Source organism: Bos javanicus, chromosome 5 (assembly GCF_032452875.1).
Source record: "Bos javanicus breed banteng chromosome 5, ARS-OSU_banteng_1.0, whole genome shotgun sequence".
Taxonomy (NCBI): domain Eukaryota; kingdom Metazoa; phylum Chordata; class Mammalia; order Artiodactyla; family Bovidae; genus Bos; species Bos javanicus.
This window is the reverse complement of record NC_083872.1, coordinates 83,324,091-83,338,145: the sequence shown is the minus strand read 5'-3', so window position 1 is coordinate 83,338,145 and position 14,055 is coordinate 83,324,091. Positions and strand designations below refer to the sequence as shown.

Genomic DNA, 14,055 nt, shown 5'->3' with positions numbered 1-14,055 from the left:
GCTTCCTTCTATATAATCTGGTAGTCTGCAACTTTCTGGGAAGATCATAACAGTCTGGAAAAATGCTCCTCACTAACTATCAGACTGACAGATGTCCTTGTTTATCAGACTGATATCAGGTACCTTTTAAGACATAAAGACAAAATCCTGCCCTCCACAGAAATGATTGAGAGTATAAGTCTCAAACTTTAATGTGCAGAGGAATCACCTGGGGATCGTAAAATACAGACGCTGATTCTGTAGGTCTGGGGTGGACCCTAAGAATCTATGACTCTAACAAATTCCCACGTGATGCCAGTGCTGCCAGCCTATACCCCCACACTTGAGGAGTAGCAAGAGTTTTCAGGGGTTCAAAAGCTCAGAGAAAATTTTTGCTGCAAGTTACAAACTTTGTACTTGCATTTAAATAGTAAGGATAATGCATATATCTTTAAATAGTTTCACATTATTTCTTCTCAAAACACTATACACTTTATATTTCCCAACTTTTTAAATCTAATAGTTATGGGAGTACATAGAAAATGACCACCCACTTCCACCCATAGTTCAAGATAACCAGCCACAGTCATGGCTGCAACAAAACATAACAAAATTTACATGCACCTCCTCAAAAGCCAATGTTACTCTGGGATGTCACTGGAATTGACTCCCAAGATGACAATGAAATCAAAGAGGATAAAATGAGAATCCTAGAAAGACCAAGAAAACAGTAAAAATAGTAATAATAATAAGCTCCTGGTAGCTTCTCCCCTTCTCAGCTCTTACAAAGGTGTCACAGTCTGGCTACAGGAATTACAGGCATCAGACTTACCTTGACAGCATTGGCCTGCACCTGAGGCACCTCGGCCATCCTCTGCAGATGTCTCAGCAACACCTCTTCAGTGAGGTCGTTCTCGGGCAGAAAATACTGATAGACATCATACTGCAACCTCCACCTGGAGTCCGGGCCCATCTTGACGTCACATGACGGAGGATCTGCGCCTCTAAAATCAACCAACAAAGCTGAACATTAATCTCTCATGCTACAAATCTCATCTACTAATGTAAAAAGGAATCAAAACTTCAAACTTCTGCAACAGCGATTCCCAGTTTGGCATCACTAAGGAAAGAGAAGTGGTATGTATGGTTAATTAACCAGATATGAGTATCAGTCAGGCTGCATCAGCTGCCAGCTTAGCTACGTGTTGGCCGTGTGTATGTGGGCAAGTCACTGAATCTCAACAACCCTTAGGGCACCACTCGGTAAAATAAGAACAACAGCCCCTTCTTCATAAAATTCTAAGGATTAAATGACATAGAACATAGAGTATTCAGTAGCACTGTGAATGATACACAGAGAGTATTCAAATGTTATCTATCATTACTCTTAAAGTAGAAATTAGGGCAGAGTTTTAATTAAAAGAATAAATCCTTACAAACATAGGCATGTTTCAAAGCTGCAGAATGCTTTCTTTTTTAATGTTTATTTATTTGGCTACATCCGGTTTTTGTTGCCACACATGGGATATTTGGTTGTAACGTGTGAACTCTTAGTTGAGGCATGCGGGTCTAGTTCCCTGAACAGGGATCAAACCCCAGCCTCCTGCACTGGGAGCACGGAGTCTTAGCCACTGGACCACCAGAGGAGTCCCCAAAATGCTTTCTATATTTAAAATTCTTTACAAAAACTAAGATGTACTTCTAAGCTCCTAATAAAGACAACATTTGGCTCTTCATAAGAAAGGAGGGAAACAATACTAACTGTAAACGACACTTTACGTATTAACAACAAAGCTTAAATTACTTCTGTTTGGGGAAAAAAAAAAAAGCAGTTCAAGTCTGCTAAGGAGAACTATGGATTTTGAGAGAATTTACTCAGTCTACACAACAGTGAGTCATGCTTATCCTAAAAAGAGTTTTGGGAGTTGGGAGACAGACATACCTCGCATAGCCTAGGTTTGCTGGAGCAAATTTGATAGTTGTTTCAAAGAAATTATACTCCAAGTAAATGTTTGGATCGATATCTACATCAAATTCCAAATTACAGCCACCAGGGATAGGATCTGGATGGGAAATCAGGAAGTTACTAAGAATTCTTATATATTCAAAGCACACTCAGAAAAACAGAACCCCACTCTTACAAGAACACCCAACACAGAAGTTCAGTGGAGAGCTTCTAGCTTTGTACTACCTCATGGACTGAGGGTAAAGTTATATGAGGTAATGGGCTGTGGAAGACCTTTTCTGTACAGAGCCAGATAGTAAATGTTTTAGAAGCTGTTCAGACTCTCTGGTCTCTGTGGCAGCTACTCAACCCTGCCCCGTGGCAGGAAAGCAACCTGATATGTTGCAACCTGATATGTTACATATCACAACAGATGATATGTAAGTGAACGGCTGTGTCCCAATAAGACTTTATGCACAAAACAGGCCGTGAGCTGGCTTTGCCTTGTGCTCTGCAGTTCGCCAACCTCTGCTTTAGAGTTGAAAACATCAGAAGAGACAGCGATTCTGAAGCTGGGGTCCAAGAATGGGTTTCAGGAGCCCCGTGAACACCTGGAAATTGTATGCCAACTGTTGAATATGTGCATTTCCTAAACACATTTTCTTTAGATTCTGAGAAGGTTTCATTAGATCCTGGTAAATAGAAAAAGGGTGTCCACTTTTCACTTAACTCTTTCAACAGGAAGAAAGATGGTGTCAACCTCTCCTCCTCGCTGGAAGAGTCTTTGTGTATACATAAAAGAGGAAAAAATAAAAGATCTCAAGAACCCCAGGTTCATGTATTAGACACAGCATGTGCACAATTAAACACAAAATAAATTTGGGGTATTTGCATGCCTGCATGCTAAGCCGCTTCAGTTGTGTCTGACTCTTTGTGACCCTGTGGACCATAGCCCACCTGGCTCCTCTGTCCATGGGATTCTCTAGGCAAGAATACTGGAGTGGGTTGCTATGCCCTCCTTCAAGGGATTTTCCCAGCCCAGGGATCAAACCCGCATCTCCTGCATTGGTAGGCAGGTTCTTTAACACTAACACCACCTGGGAATCCCCTTAGGGTATTTAATTTACATTCATAATATGGTTAAAACAGCTCTTATTAGGAATCCTATTCACAACCTTTAACCAAGACAAAACTTAAAGAAGTCACTTGACATTAGTTCAATTCCATGCAAAGAACTGTGTGTGGTGGGCTCAAGAGGAGAAGTTTAGACACAAGAAGGTAAACCAGTTTAAAGTACTTTAAGATCTCAGCTTCATAAACTCATTCAATCGCTCCCACAGCTGGTTCTTAATTTCCATCAACTGCTGGAATTCTGCAGCTCCGCAATGGAGACACCCAGTGTGCACCGCTTCCCAGTGGACTCTGCCCCAGAATTCTATGCTCTTCTTTCACACTCTTCTTTTCCTGTATTTACAAACATTTACCACACCCGAGAAAAGCATGTGTACTGTAACTGACACTCCACTGCTCATTAATTTTCTTTGTATACGGACCTTGATGAAAGCTTGACATCTATCATTTTTTTTAAATCAAGTGATTACCCTTTGGCTATATATATCTGTTTTTCTTCAACTCCCATCACTTTTTGGAATTCTACCTCCTTTTCTAGTTATTGCAACCTCGCCTTCCCTTTACCACCAAACTTCAAGAGAATGTAAATCTCCTCCCTTCACCTTCACTCCTCAATCACTACGATCTGGTTTTCATCCTCATGGTGTCACTAAAATGACTCTCATTAAAGGCCACCACTGACTCTGGATTGTGCCACCATAGGGACATTTTCAGTCACTCTCTTGACCTCTCTGCAAAGTCCTATTTACCACTTCTTATAATGCTGGGCATCCAGTCTCTTTTCTCACTGTCCTGTCTACTCCTTAGTCTTCTAATTATTCTTCAGCAAAACTGTGGCAGGCACTAGGAAATTATTTGCTATAATTTTCCTCCCTAAATCTCTAAGTTCATGCCTGGATGACCTCACTCACTTCCATGACTTTACTAACAGCTATTCTGCTGTTCAGTTGGATATCTAACCCCACTCCTCCACCCTAGGCCCTTATTTTCAGCTGCCTACTATGCAAGTCCATCCAGATGTCCTAAAAGTGTCTCAGAGTCAACGTGCCAAACTGAAGTCACCATGTAACCCCATCCCAACCACCTAGGACATCCAGCACCACAAATACCCCATCTGATCACTATTCTGATCATCTCCAAGCTGCCCAAATGGGAAGTCTGTGCTCCCCACTTTTAATAATCCATAACCACTGGTCATTGTATCTTGTGATTCCATATTCCAAATTTCTCAAATCCAGCCTGTCCTCTCTATCCCCTTCTCAGGGCCTCTGTTCAGATCTTCATTTCTCATTTTGAGTCCTGAAAGTTGTATTGTCTTGACTTTGTTATGCCCCCTCCAATCCACTCCCCGCATTGCTTCTAGGGTTAACCTTTTGAGAGAGGAAAGGCATCAGGTCATTTCCTCTGCTTCAAAAGTCTCTCTGCTGCCTCAGCAAAGAGTGAAGACCTCACATTATAAACTAGGACCTTCCCACTCTGGCTCCAGCCACATCCACTGTCCACCATTCTCCAAATACCCCATTCTTCTCCCACACCTTCCTTGGCCTAGAACCATCAACTAATGTGTGAGAACTATGTCTTGCCCTTTTTTTTTTTAATTTATTTTCAATTGAAGGATAATTGCTTTACAATATTGTATTGGTCTCAGCCATACATCAACATGAATCAACCCCTCCTCTTGACATGTCTGTCACAGTTTCTCCAAGGGCTCCTTCAGTGTTTTCCAAATGAAGACATGTGTTCTTCTAGTCCTAGTCCCTTCCTGGGCTTTCACTCATCATGCTAATTCTCTGACTCCCCTGCTGTTAAAACCTTTCTAATTCAAAGTACTATACTTATAATAAACACTTTTAATAGGATTATAGTTATCTCTAAATTCTCACCCACAAGTCCTGCATTCTGGACAGTAATAAGGAGTTGATGATAGAAAGGTTACCGCTTTCCGAGTAGGACAGTGGAATGGCCACATTTTGGACAGGCTCAGGGTCTAATGTCTCCAAGTGCCAAGTGCACATACTCTGCTCTGGTCTAAGAATGGAAACCAGTCCTTTGTCAGTGCCCGTCTCCGAGGCATTAGGAAGGAGAGTCTGCAACAAGGAAAGAAGAGTCATTGTGAATTAGCAGTTGAACAAAGTGCTTCAATGCCAGAGTGAATCTAGTGTGCATGCCCTATTCTAAAGCTTCTCAAAACCAAAAAGGGGTAAAAAAGACCTTCCTCAGATGATTAAAGAATTATTTTCACTTCTATGTGCGTGTACCCACAAATACACTGGAAGAATTATTTAAAATATACACTCTTTGATCAGGAATAGCAGATACACAATAACATTCCCAAGCTTTTCAGTCCCTTCAGTTAGGATTCACTATGTCAAGTACTTGGCTTCATGGGTGTTACTAGTGGTAAAAACTTGCCTGCCAATGCAGGAGACATAAGAGATGAGGGTACGATCCCTGGTTTGGGAGGATACCCTGGAGGAAGGGATGGCAACCCACTCCAGTATTCTTGTCTGGAGAATTCCACAGACAGAAGAGCCTAGCAGGCTACAGTCGATGGGGTCAACAAAGAGTCAGACAAGACTGAATTGACTTCGCACACATTTCAAGTACTAAGACTACTGGGTTAAGGACTTCCATGGACATGACAAAACTAAAACAGTTTAGTAACAAGTCTGATGTCCTTTATTCAACGGAACACCACTGATGGATTGGGGGAGGACAGGGCCTCACTAGATGTGGAGCATGCTTCCCAAGGGATGTGGGGCATGAACTAGCTTTTTAGAGCATTAGAAGAGCATGCTCGGTTAGGAGGTTGGGATTTAGTCAGAAGACGAGCAAGTCCTATTTTCTAGGGTAAAGTGAGCTGGCTAGGCTGAGCTGGAGGATTGTGATCAGTGTAAGTTAGGTTTCCTTGACAGGCATTCCCTGTAAGTGCAGTCTTAGGTTTAGATTTGTGACGTGGGCCAAGTCACTAGGGTGGCCTCCATTCGTGGTCCCAATATACAAATTAACTTGACCACTACCAAGACAAAAAATAGAAGCTCTGCCCCCGAAGAGTTCAGTCCTTGAAAAGTTTTTTAAAAAACAGAGTTATAATTTACATATTATAAATTACACATAGAGTATACCAATATACATTTTGATAAATGCAGGCACCTGGGAAACCATCACCAAGACAGTGAACACAGAGATCATTTTCTTTATGCCCTGTTCTTACTCTTCCTTACACCCCCATACTCTCTCATCCCCTTCCCCCATCTGCTGGGAAAGCTTCTTGAATAACAAAGTACTAAAGTTGAGAGGTAGTAGATTCAGAGTGTTTTCTTAAAGTTAAGGAAAAGACCCTGATGCTGCAAAAGATTGCGGGCAAGAGGAGAAGAGGGTGACAGAGGATGAGATGGTTAGATGACATCACTGACTCGATGGACATGAGTTTGAGCAAACTTTGGCAGATAGTGAAGGACAGGGAAGCCTGGTGGGCTGCAGTCCATGGGATCACAAAGACTCAAACACAACTGAGCAACTGAACAAGAAGGAAATGGGAAGAAAAAAGAGCCACATGAGTTTCAATTTGACAAGCATAAGAGAAAATGACCAAGGAACTTAAGGGTCAGAAGTTTCAAAGAACTCACTGCCAAGATGACCCCAAAACTCCAAGATGCCACAAGTCATCAGGAAGTTACAACAGAAACAGCTCTCTTCATGCAGACTACTCCCTTCTAGACTTATGCACAGTTCTGGTTATCATCTTCTCAGCAGTATAAATTTAGTGAGAACTAAAGGCAGCCCAAGAAAGGAACATGGTTATCATTAAGGATAACTAAGTGGCAGCCCACTCCAGTACTCTTCCTGGAAAATCCCATGGACGGAGGAGCCTGGTAGGCTGCAGTCCATGGGGTCACAAAGAGTCGGACAGGACTGAGCGACTTCACTTTCACTTTTCACTTTCATGCACTGGAGAAGGAAATGGCAACCCACTCCAGCGTTCTTGCCTGGAGAATCCCAGGGACGGTGGAGCCTGGTGGGCTGCCGTCTATGGGGTCGCACAGAGTCGGACACGACTGAAGCGACTTAGCAGCAGCAAGATCCTTTCTGCATGAAAACTGAGACCCAAGATGCTGCTCATCCAGGCCACTTTTGTCACATCAGTCATGCAGGTACCCCGTCACCTAAAGGGTTTCTTTAGGTGAAGGGGTTTCTTCACCGTTTCTTCCAAAGTAAAGATAAACATTAGGACTGCTTGGACAAACTGTTACAAGAATTAAATTAACTACATGGAAAATCAAATGCAAGGGGTCCTAACTAGGAGGCTCAATGCATTTCCAGAGACCCCCATGTAATTATACAGATGTAGTCATACATTCTGCCAGGTAGAGAGTCCACGATTTCAGCAGACACCAAGTCTTTGGCCCCAGGAGCTCAAGGATCACTGGTCTAGCACACACTGGGCATGCAATAAATATAACTGCATTTTTTTCTCCATCCCGTCTCTTCCTTCAAACGTTGTCTTTGCTGTGATGTTATTAAGAAGGAAATCGTCTTTGCTGTGATGTTATTAAGAAGGAAGTCATCTATGTGCCATTTTACTGTGTCTCCTAGGTAAGTGCCTGAATAGAAAGTTTCCCTTTGAATTTAGTGCCATAAAAAAACTTGGCTTCCCCCTGAAGAATGAGAATGTTTTTTCCTTCTAAGAAAGTTATGAAATTCAACATGCTTTGATTTCTGCTCTGGCTGCAAAGAACTCCCGGAAAATCAATGAATGGGTCATATACACTATTATATCTTCAACTAGTATAATTTATTTTTTCCTCGTTTCCTCGATCAAACCCTTCTACTTCTAGTCTATTACTTTTTGGCTGTGCTGGGTCTGAATTGCTGCATGGGCTTTTCTCTACTTGTGGCGAGCAGGGACTACTCTCTAGTTGCAGGGCATAGGCTTCTCATGATGGTGGCTTCCCTTGTGGCAGAGCACCAGCTCTAGGGTGCTCAGGCTGCAGCAGGTGCAGCACATGGGCTCGCTAGTTGTGGCTCCCAGGCTCTAGAGCACAGCTCAACAGTTCTGGCGCATGGGCTTAGTTGTGCTCCGTGGCATGTAGGATCTTCCTGAATCAGGGATTGAACCCATGTCTCTTGCATTGGCAGGAGGACTCTTTACCACAGAGCCTGCAGGAAAGCCCCCATATCTAGTCTATCAAACCACCACACACACACACACATCTTCAAAACGTTTGTGGTAGGGGCAGGAAGGCAGGAACAAAAATTATAAAACACTTAGTGTGAAAGACACAACGACCAATGTCCATAAAATATATAGAGACTGGATGAAGACAGCTTCGTTTAGCAAATTCCAGAATAATAGAAGGTAGGCTTGTGCTGTGCTGAGTTTCTCAGTCGTGTCTGACCCTTTGCGACCCCCATGGACTGTAGCCCGCCAGGCTCCTCTGTCCATGGGGATTCTCCAGGCAAGAATATTGGAGTCCATTGCCATACCCTCCTTCAGGGGGATCTTCCCAACCCAGGAATCGAACCAGGGTCTCCTGCACTGCAGGCGGACTCTTTACCAGCTGAGCTACAAGGGAAGCCAAAAGGTAGGCTGAGGACAGACAAAAATGCAGTACAACTTCATACAGAGTGAAATTCATGTATTAGTCTAAGGGGTCATATGGACTAAAAATAAGTAGGTCTGTAAAGGGTAACAGAAATGGCAAAGCCTTAATGGCTTCAGCTGATTCAGGATATTTGAAAACTTCCCAGAGACGAGGTTGAGGCTCAGGGGTTTAGTGAGGACCTCTGTAAGAGGGTCCCAAATGCTGCTGGGAGCACAGCACTGCTCTGGTTAAACTAAGAGTTAGGATTCTTTTGTTTCAATGAAACTCTAAAGAATAAAGCTGATCCTATTACGTGTCTTAGTAAACTTCAAGGCTAATGGCTAAAAGACCACAGAAATCCATTAAAATGTATTCTGAGGTAAAAACCACTGAGGACCCAGTAGAATTAAGAAAAAGAAAAGGTGGGAAATATGGGGAAAGCTTAACTGCAGGCAGGAGACATTTGGTACAAGCTGCCCTCCCCCCAAACTCAGCAGCATCACCCCTTTTAGGTCAGAGGTCACTATTCAAGAAAGGCGTGAAATATTCACCTCCTAGCCAGCCTAATGACAGGACTCAATCTTGATCTTTTAAAAATTTAACACATAAAGAGGCGTTAATTTCTAATGCTCACACTAAATACAAGATACCAAACTGTGGAAATGACTTTTATGGAAGTAACTCTTTGTACTTACCTCAGAAAAAGAAATTGTTGTATTCTGATACTGTGAGTGTATTTGGAAAAGAACAAAAGTGACATTGCTGGAAATATGACGCAAAATAGCTTCCTCTGGAAAGGGCTTCTTGAGCTCCAGGTATCTAAATTTCCCCACAGAAAATTCCAGAAGACCTACAAGGGGAGAAATGTTTCATTATAACATTCATACCTCTCTGTAACCAATTTGTAGGAATTGTATACTTAAACACACATGCAAGGTTAATTTAATCCTCAGAAAAAACTGTTGAGCCCTATTCACTAATGAGGACAATGAAGCTTAAAAGGCAGAAGCAGCAACCCCTCAACCCCCTCATAAACCTCCCCCCACCCACGCCCAAGGTGACTCATCTGGGAAGGGTGGAACTGAGAACTGAAGGGGAAGAAAGGTTATTTCCAAAGATGCAAACACCAGGATGTTCAAGGTGCTCGGCTTCCAGAGCCCAGGAAAATCCCTCTTTTGGTAGCAGCAATAACAGCTCTATTCAGAACAGAATCCCTGAATTTAAGGATTAACAGCCCTCATGAGTTACCACCGATTGTAAGTGCACTGGTACTAAAGAATATATTCTGAAATCAGTCCAGAAATTAAAAGACGCTTACTCCTTGGAAGGAAAGTTATGACCAACCTAGATAGCATATTCAAAAGCAGAGACATTACTTTGCCAACAAAGGTCCATCTAGTCAAGGCTATGGTTTTTCCAGTGGTCATGTATGGATGTGAGAGTTGGACTGTGAAGAAGGCTGAGCGCCAAAGAATTGATGCCTTTGAACTGTGGTGTTGGAGAAGACTCTTGAGAGTCCCTTGGACTGCAAGGAGATCCAACCAGTCCATTCTAAAGGAGATCAGTCCTGGGTGCTCTTTGGGAGGAATGATGCTAAAGCTGAAACTCCAGTACTTTGGCCACCTCATGCGAAGAGTTGACTCATTGGAAAAGACTCTGATGTTGGGAGGGATTGGGGGCAGGAGAAGGGGACGATAGAGGATGAGATGGTTGGATGGCATCACTGACTCGATGGACGTGAGTTTGAGTGAACTCCGGGAGTTGGTGATAGATAGGGAGGCCTGGCGTGCTGTAATTTATAGGGTCACAAAGAGTCGGACATGACTGAGTGACTGAACTGAACTGAGAGAGACACATCTGGCTTCAGTTTTATCCCACCCTTTACTAGCTATGTGATCTCAGAAAAGTTACTTAATTCCCTTAAACCTCAATGTCTTCATCTGTCTAATAGGACTATATTACTCAGCTTGTAAAGGAAAGTGTCATCAATGTGGGCAAAAATGTATATTGAGTGTCCACACCAGGTACTTCATGAAAAACAGGTCTTCAAGGAGTTTTTTGTTTGTTGAAGGATCGAGTTCAGAGTCCACATAAAAGGTAGGCTATAACGAGTTTTCCAACACCTCATCTAGGCTTTCCCACCTGCTGACCTGCCTCCACTGTCTGGATGTATTTCATTCACTCTGTGTGTCTTCCTTGTAGCTGCTCACCACTTCTCTTCTTTTCCAACCTAATTCTCAAGGAATCCACTAAATGGCTGCTTTGACTTCTGTGTGGTTCTGGGTTCCCATCTCACCCTCTGCCCTAGAGTCAGTGTATCTCTGCATAAACAGCAGAGTTCACAAGCATTATATAAGCTGGCTTGTGTGTCGGAGTCTAAAAATAAACAAAAAGATTTCAATTTAATATAGATGAAAAGGAGTCGATGAGGTAAAGATTATATTCACCAGAGTCTTAGAGTGGATTAATCTTTTTTTTTTTTAAAGAAAGAAATTTGAGTCAGTTGGAGCTGAATGAAACACTCCAGACACTAAATAACTTCCTAACTCATTCTTATGTACCATTTCCAAAGAAAACTAACTTTTTCAATACTTTCTGCTGTTTTTGTTGTTAACAGCAAGTACTCCATCTGGATGATTAAAAAACAAGTAACAGCAAGTACTCCATCTGGATGTTGTTAACAGCAAGTACTCCATCTGGATGATTAAAAAAAAGAGACTATTAAGAAAGGCTAACCAAGAAAGCCAAACAGAACATATAAATAGTGGATGAGAATAAAGGTTTTTGTTGTTGTTGTTGTTTAGTTCCTAAGTTGAATCCAACTCTTTGCAACCCCCTGGACTGTAGCCCATCAGATTCCTCTGTCCATGGGATTTCCCAGGCAAAAATATGGGAGTGGGCTGCCATTTCCTTCCTCAGAGGATCTTCCCAACCTGGGAATAGAACCCATGTCTCCTGCTTGGCAGACACTGAGCCACCCGAGAGGCCCAGAATAAAAGTTACTCTCTAGAGTACCTTTGTAACTTAATTCTTTAACTGATGACAAAAGGTTATTTGTGGTTATAATTTCTAAAAATCCAGAGAAAATTTTAATGAATGTGGTGTATTTTTTATTTATGTAACAAGAAAGACATTTCATCTTTTATGTGGAACAAAACTCCAGCCCAAATAGAGGTAAAAATATTAACAAGTGACTAATAGAATCAACAGAAAAAGTGGTGAGTTTCCTGTTTTGTTTTTTTAAAGGGAGTAAGGAAAGCACTTTAATATATCCTAGGCCTTCCCATCACCATGATTACTCTATTGTGCTCAGTCTCTAAGTCATGTCCAACTCTTTGCGACCCCATGGATGTTAGCCCACTATCCATGGGATTTCTCAGGCAAGAACACTGGAGCAGGTTGCCCTTTCCGTCTCCAGATTACTTTACGAGGAAACCAAAATTATATATAAAATTAAGTGGATCTCAGGAAATGGCCCTAAAAACCTTTCATGTTTTGCACTTTAATTTTGGTATCATCCATCCGCCATCTTCCAAGTCTTAAAATTATCCATAAATTCTAGTCTGCAAAACTCAGAGCAGGATCAATTTGTTTTCCTAGGAATCAATTAGATTTCCATCCTTGAACTGTCCACAGCACTCAGTTCATTTACTGGCCTGCATTTTCTAGTTACATTTTCAGTTTTTGTGTTTTCAGAGCCTCCCCACTCCATTTTCTCTATTTGACAAATATTTATTTAAGTATTCTGCTGAACTAGTCACTCTGCCTCTTGGGTATTGTGACCAAAACTGATGTAAGCAAATTCATAAAGGTTATTATCACTTAACACTTAAATTTGCACCTAAGCCTGTCTTGGAAACTCTTTTGATAATCTTTATCTCTGTCTCCCATTACATGGGCCTTGAATCAAAATGCTCTGTAGAACCTTTCAGTCAGTTCAGTCACTCAGTCATGTCCAGCTCCTTGTGACCCCATGGACTGCAGCACGCCAGGCTTCCCTGTCCATCACCAACTCTCAGAGCTTGCACAAACTCATGTCCATTGAGTTGGTGATGCCATCCAACTATCCCATCCTCTGTTGTCCCCTTCTCCTCCTGCCTTCAATCTTTCCCAGCATCAGGGTCTTTTCCAGTGAGGCAATTCTTCGCATCAAGTGGCCAAAGGATTGGAGTTTCAGCTTCAGCATCTGTCCTTCCAATGAGTATTCAGGACTGATTTCCTTTAGGATTGACTGATTTGATCTTCTTGCAATCCAAGGGACTCTCAAGAATCTTCTCCAACACCACAGTTCAAAAGCATCAATTCTTCAGTGCTCAGTTTTCTTTACAGTCCAACTCTCACATCCATACATGACTACTGGAAAAACCATTTCTAAACTTTACAAGCCCTAAAAGAGATTGATGCTATCAACTAGTGAAATCTTGGTTTTCTTAACCTTTCCTTAATCTATCACAACTCAGAAATACTTGGAGAAGCAAAAACTTCCAGTGATTTAAAAGACAGAAGGGAAAGACACAACCATAGAAATAAAAATATATTACTAAACAACTGGTAACTTAACAAAATAACTAGAGGTAATAAAAGTAGGTATTTCTGGGAACGTATGCTAAGTGATTTTTCTTTTCTTTTTTTTTTTTTGGACTATGTGATCTTAGTTCCACAACAGGGACTGAACATGGGCCCTCCCCACTGAAAGTGCAGAGTTCTAACCACTAGAGCATCAGAGAATTCTCCCAAGTTTTCTTTACACATTTTATTGTTTATAAAATTTCTACAGTGATCATGAGGTGTTCTTACCAGAAAGAAAATGCACAATCTGGAGAAAATCTCCTTCTTTGATGGCACTCAAAACACAAGTTCTACCTTAACTCTTCTTCTGAAACTTATAAAATAGGGACACATCCAACCTAGATAAAATGGCGACACTCTCAACGCTTCTGTCACTTATGTTCTTCCCTCAAAATGGTAACATTTTTTTCAGATCATATATAACCATATTTAAAAAGGCTGATCATATTTAAAAATAAGATCATGCCATCACTTCATGGCAAATAGATGGGGAAAGAATGGAAATAGTGAGAGACTTTATTTTCTTGGGTTCCAAAATCACTGCAGATGGTGACTGCAGCCATGAAATTAAAAGATGCTTGCTCTTTGGAAGAAAAGCTATGACAAACCTAGACAGCGTATTAAAAAGCACAGACATTACTTTGCCAACAAAGGTGTGTATAGTCAAAACTATGATTTTTTTCAGTAGTAATGTATGGATGTGAGTTGGATAATAAAAATGGCTGAGCGCCAAAGAATTGATGCCTTCGAACTGTGGTGCTGGAGAAGACTCTTGAAAGTCCCTTGGAATGTAAGGACATCAAACCAGTCAATTCTAAAGGAAATCAACCCTGAATATTCATTAGA

General features: G+C 41.6%; 1 protein-coding gene across 1 annotated transcript in view; it reads right to left on the bottom strand.

Annotated features, from left to right (window-relative positions):
- The window catches only part of TM7SF3 (transmembrane 7 superfamily member 3), a 41,926-nt gene that overhangs the window by 20,430 nt on the left and 7,441 nt on the right, over nucleotides 1-14,055 (bottom strand). Inside the window, exons 2-5 of the mRNA XM_061417568.1 lie at nucleotides 9,336-9,490; nucleotides 4,992-5,142; nucleotides 1,922-2,042; nucleotides 812-983 (exon numbers count right to left, since the gene is read on the bottom strand). Of these exons, the coding sequence (XP_061273552.1) occupies nucleotides 812-983; nucleotides 1,922-2,042; nucleotides 4,992-5,142; nucleotides 9,336-9,490 (599 nt within the window). The remainder of the gene's footprint in view (nucleotides 1-811; nucleotides 984-1,921; nucleotides 2,043-4,991; nucleotides 5,143-9,335; nucleotides 9,491-14,055) is intronic.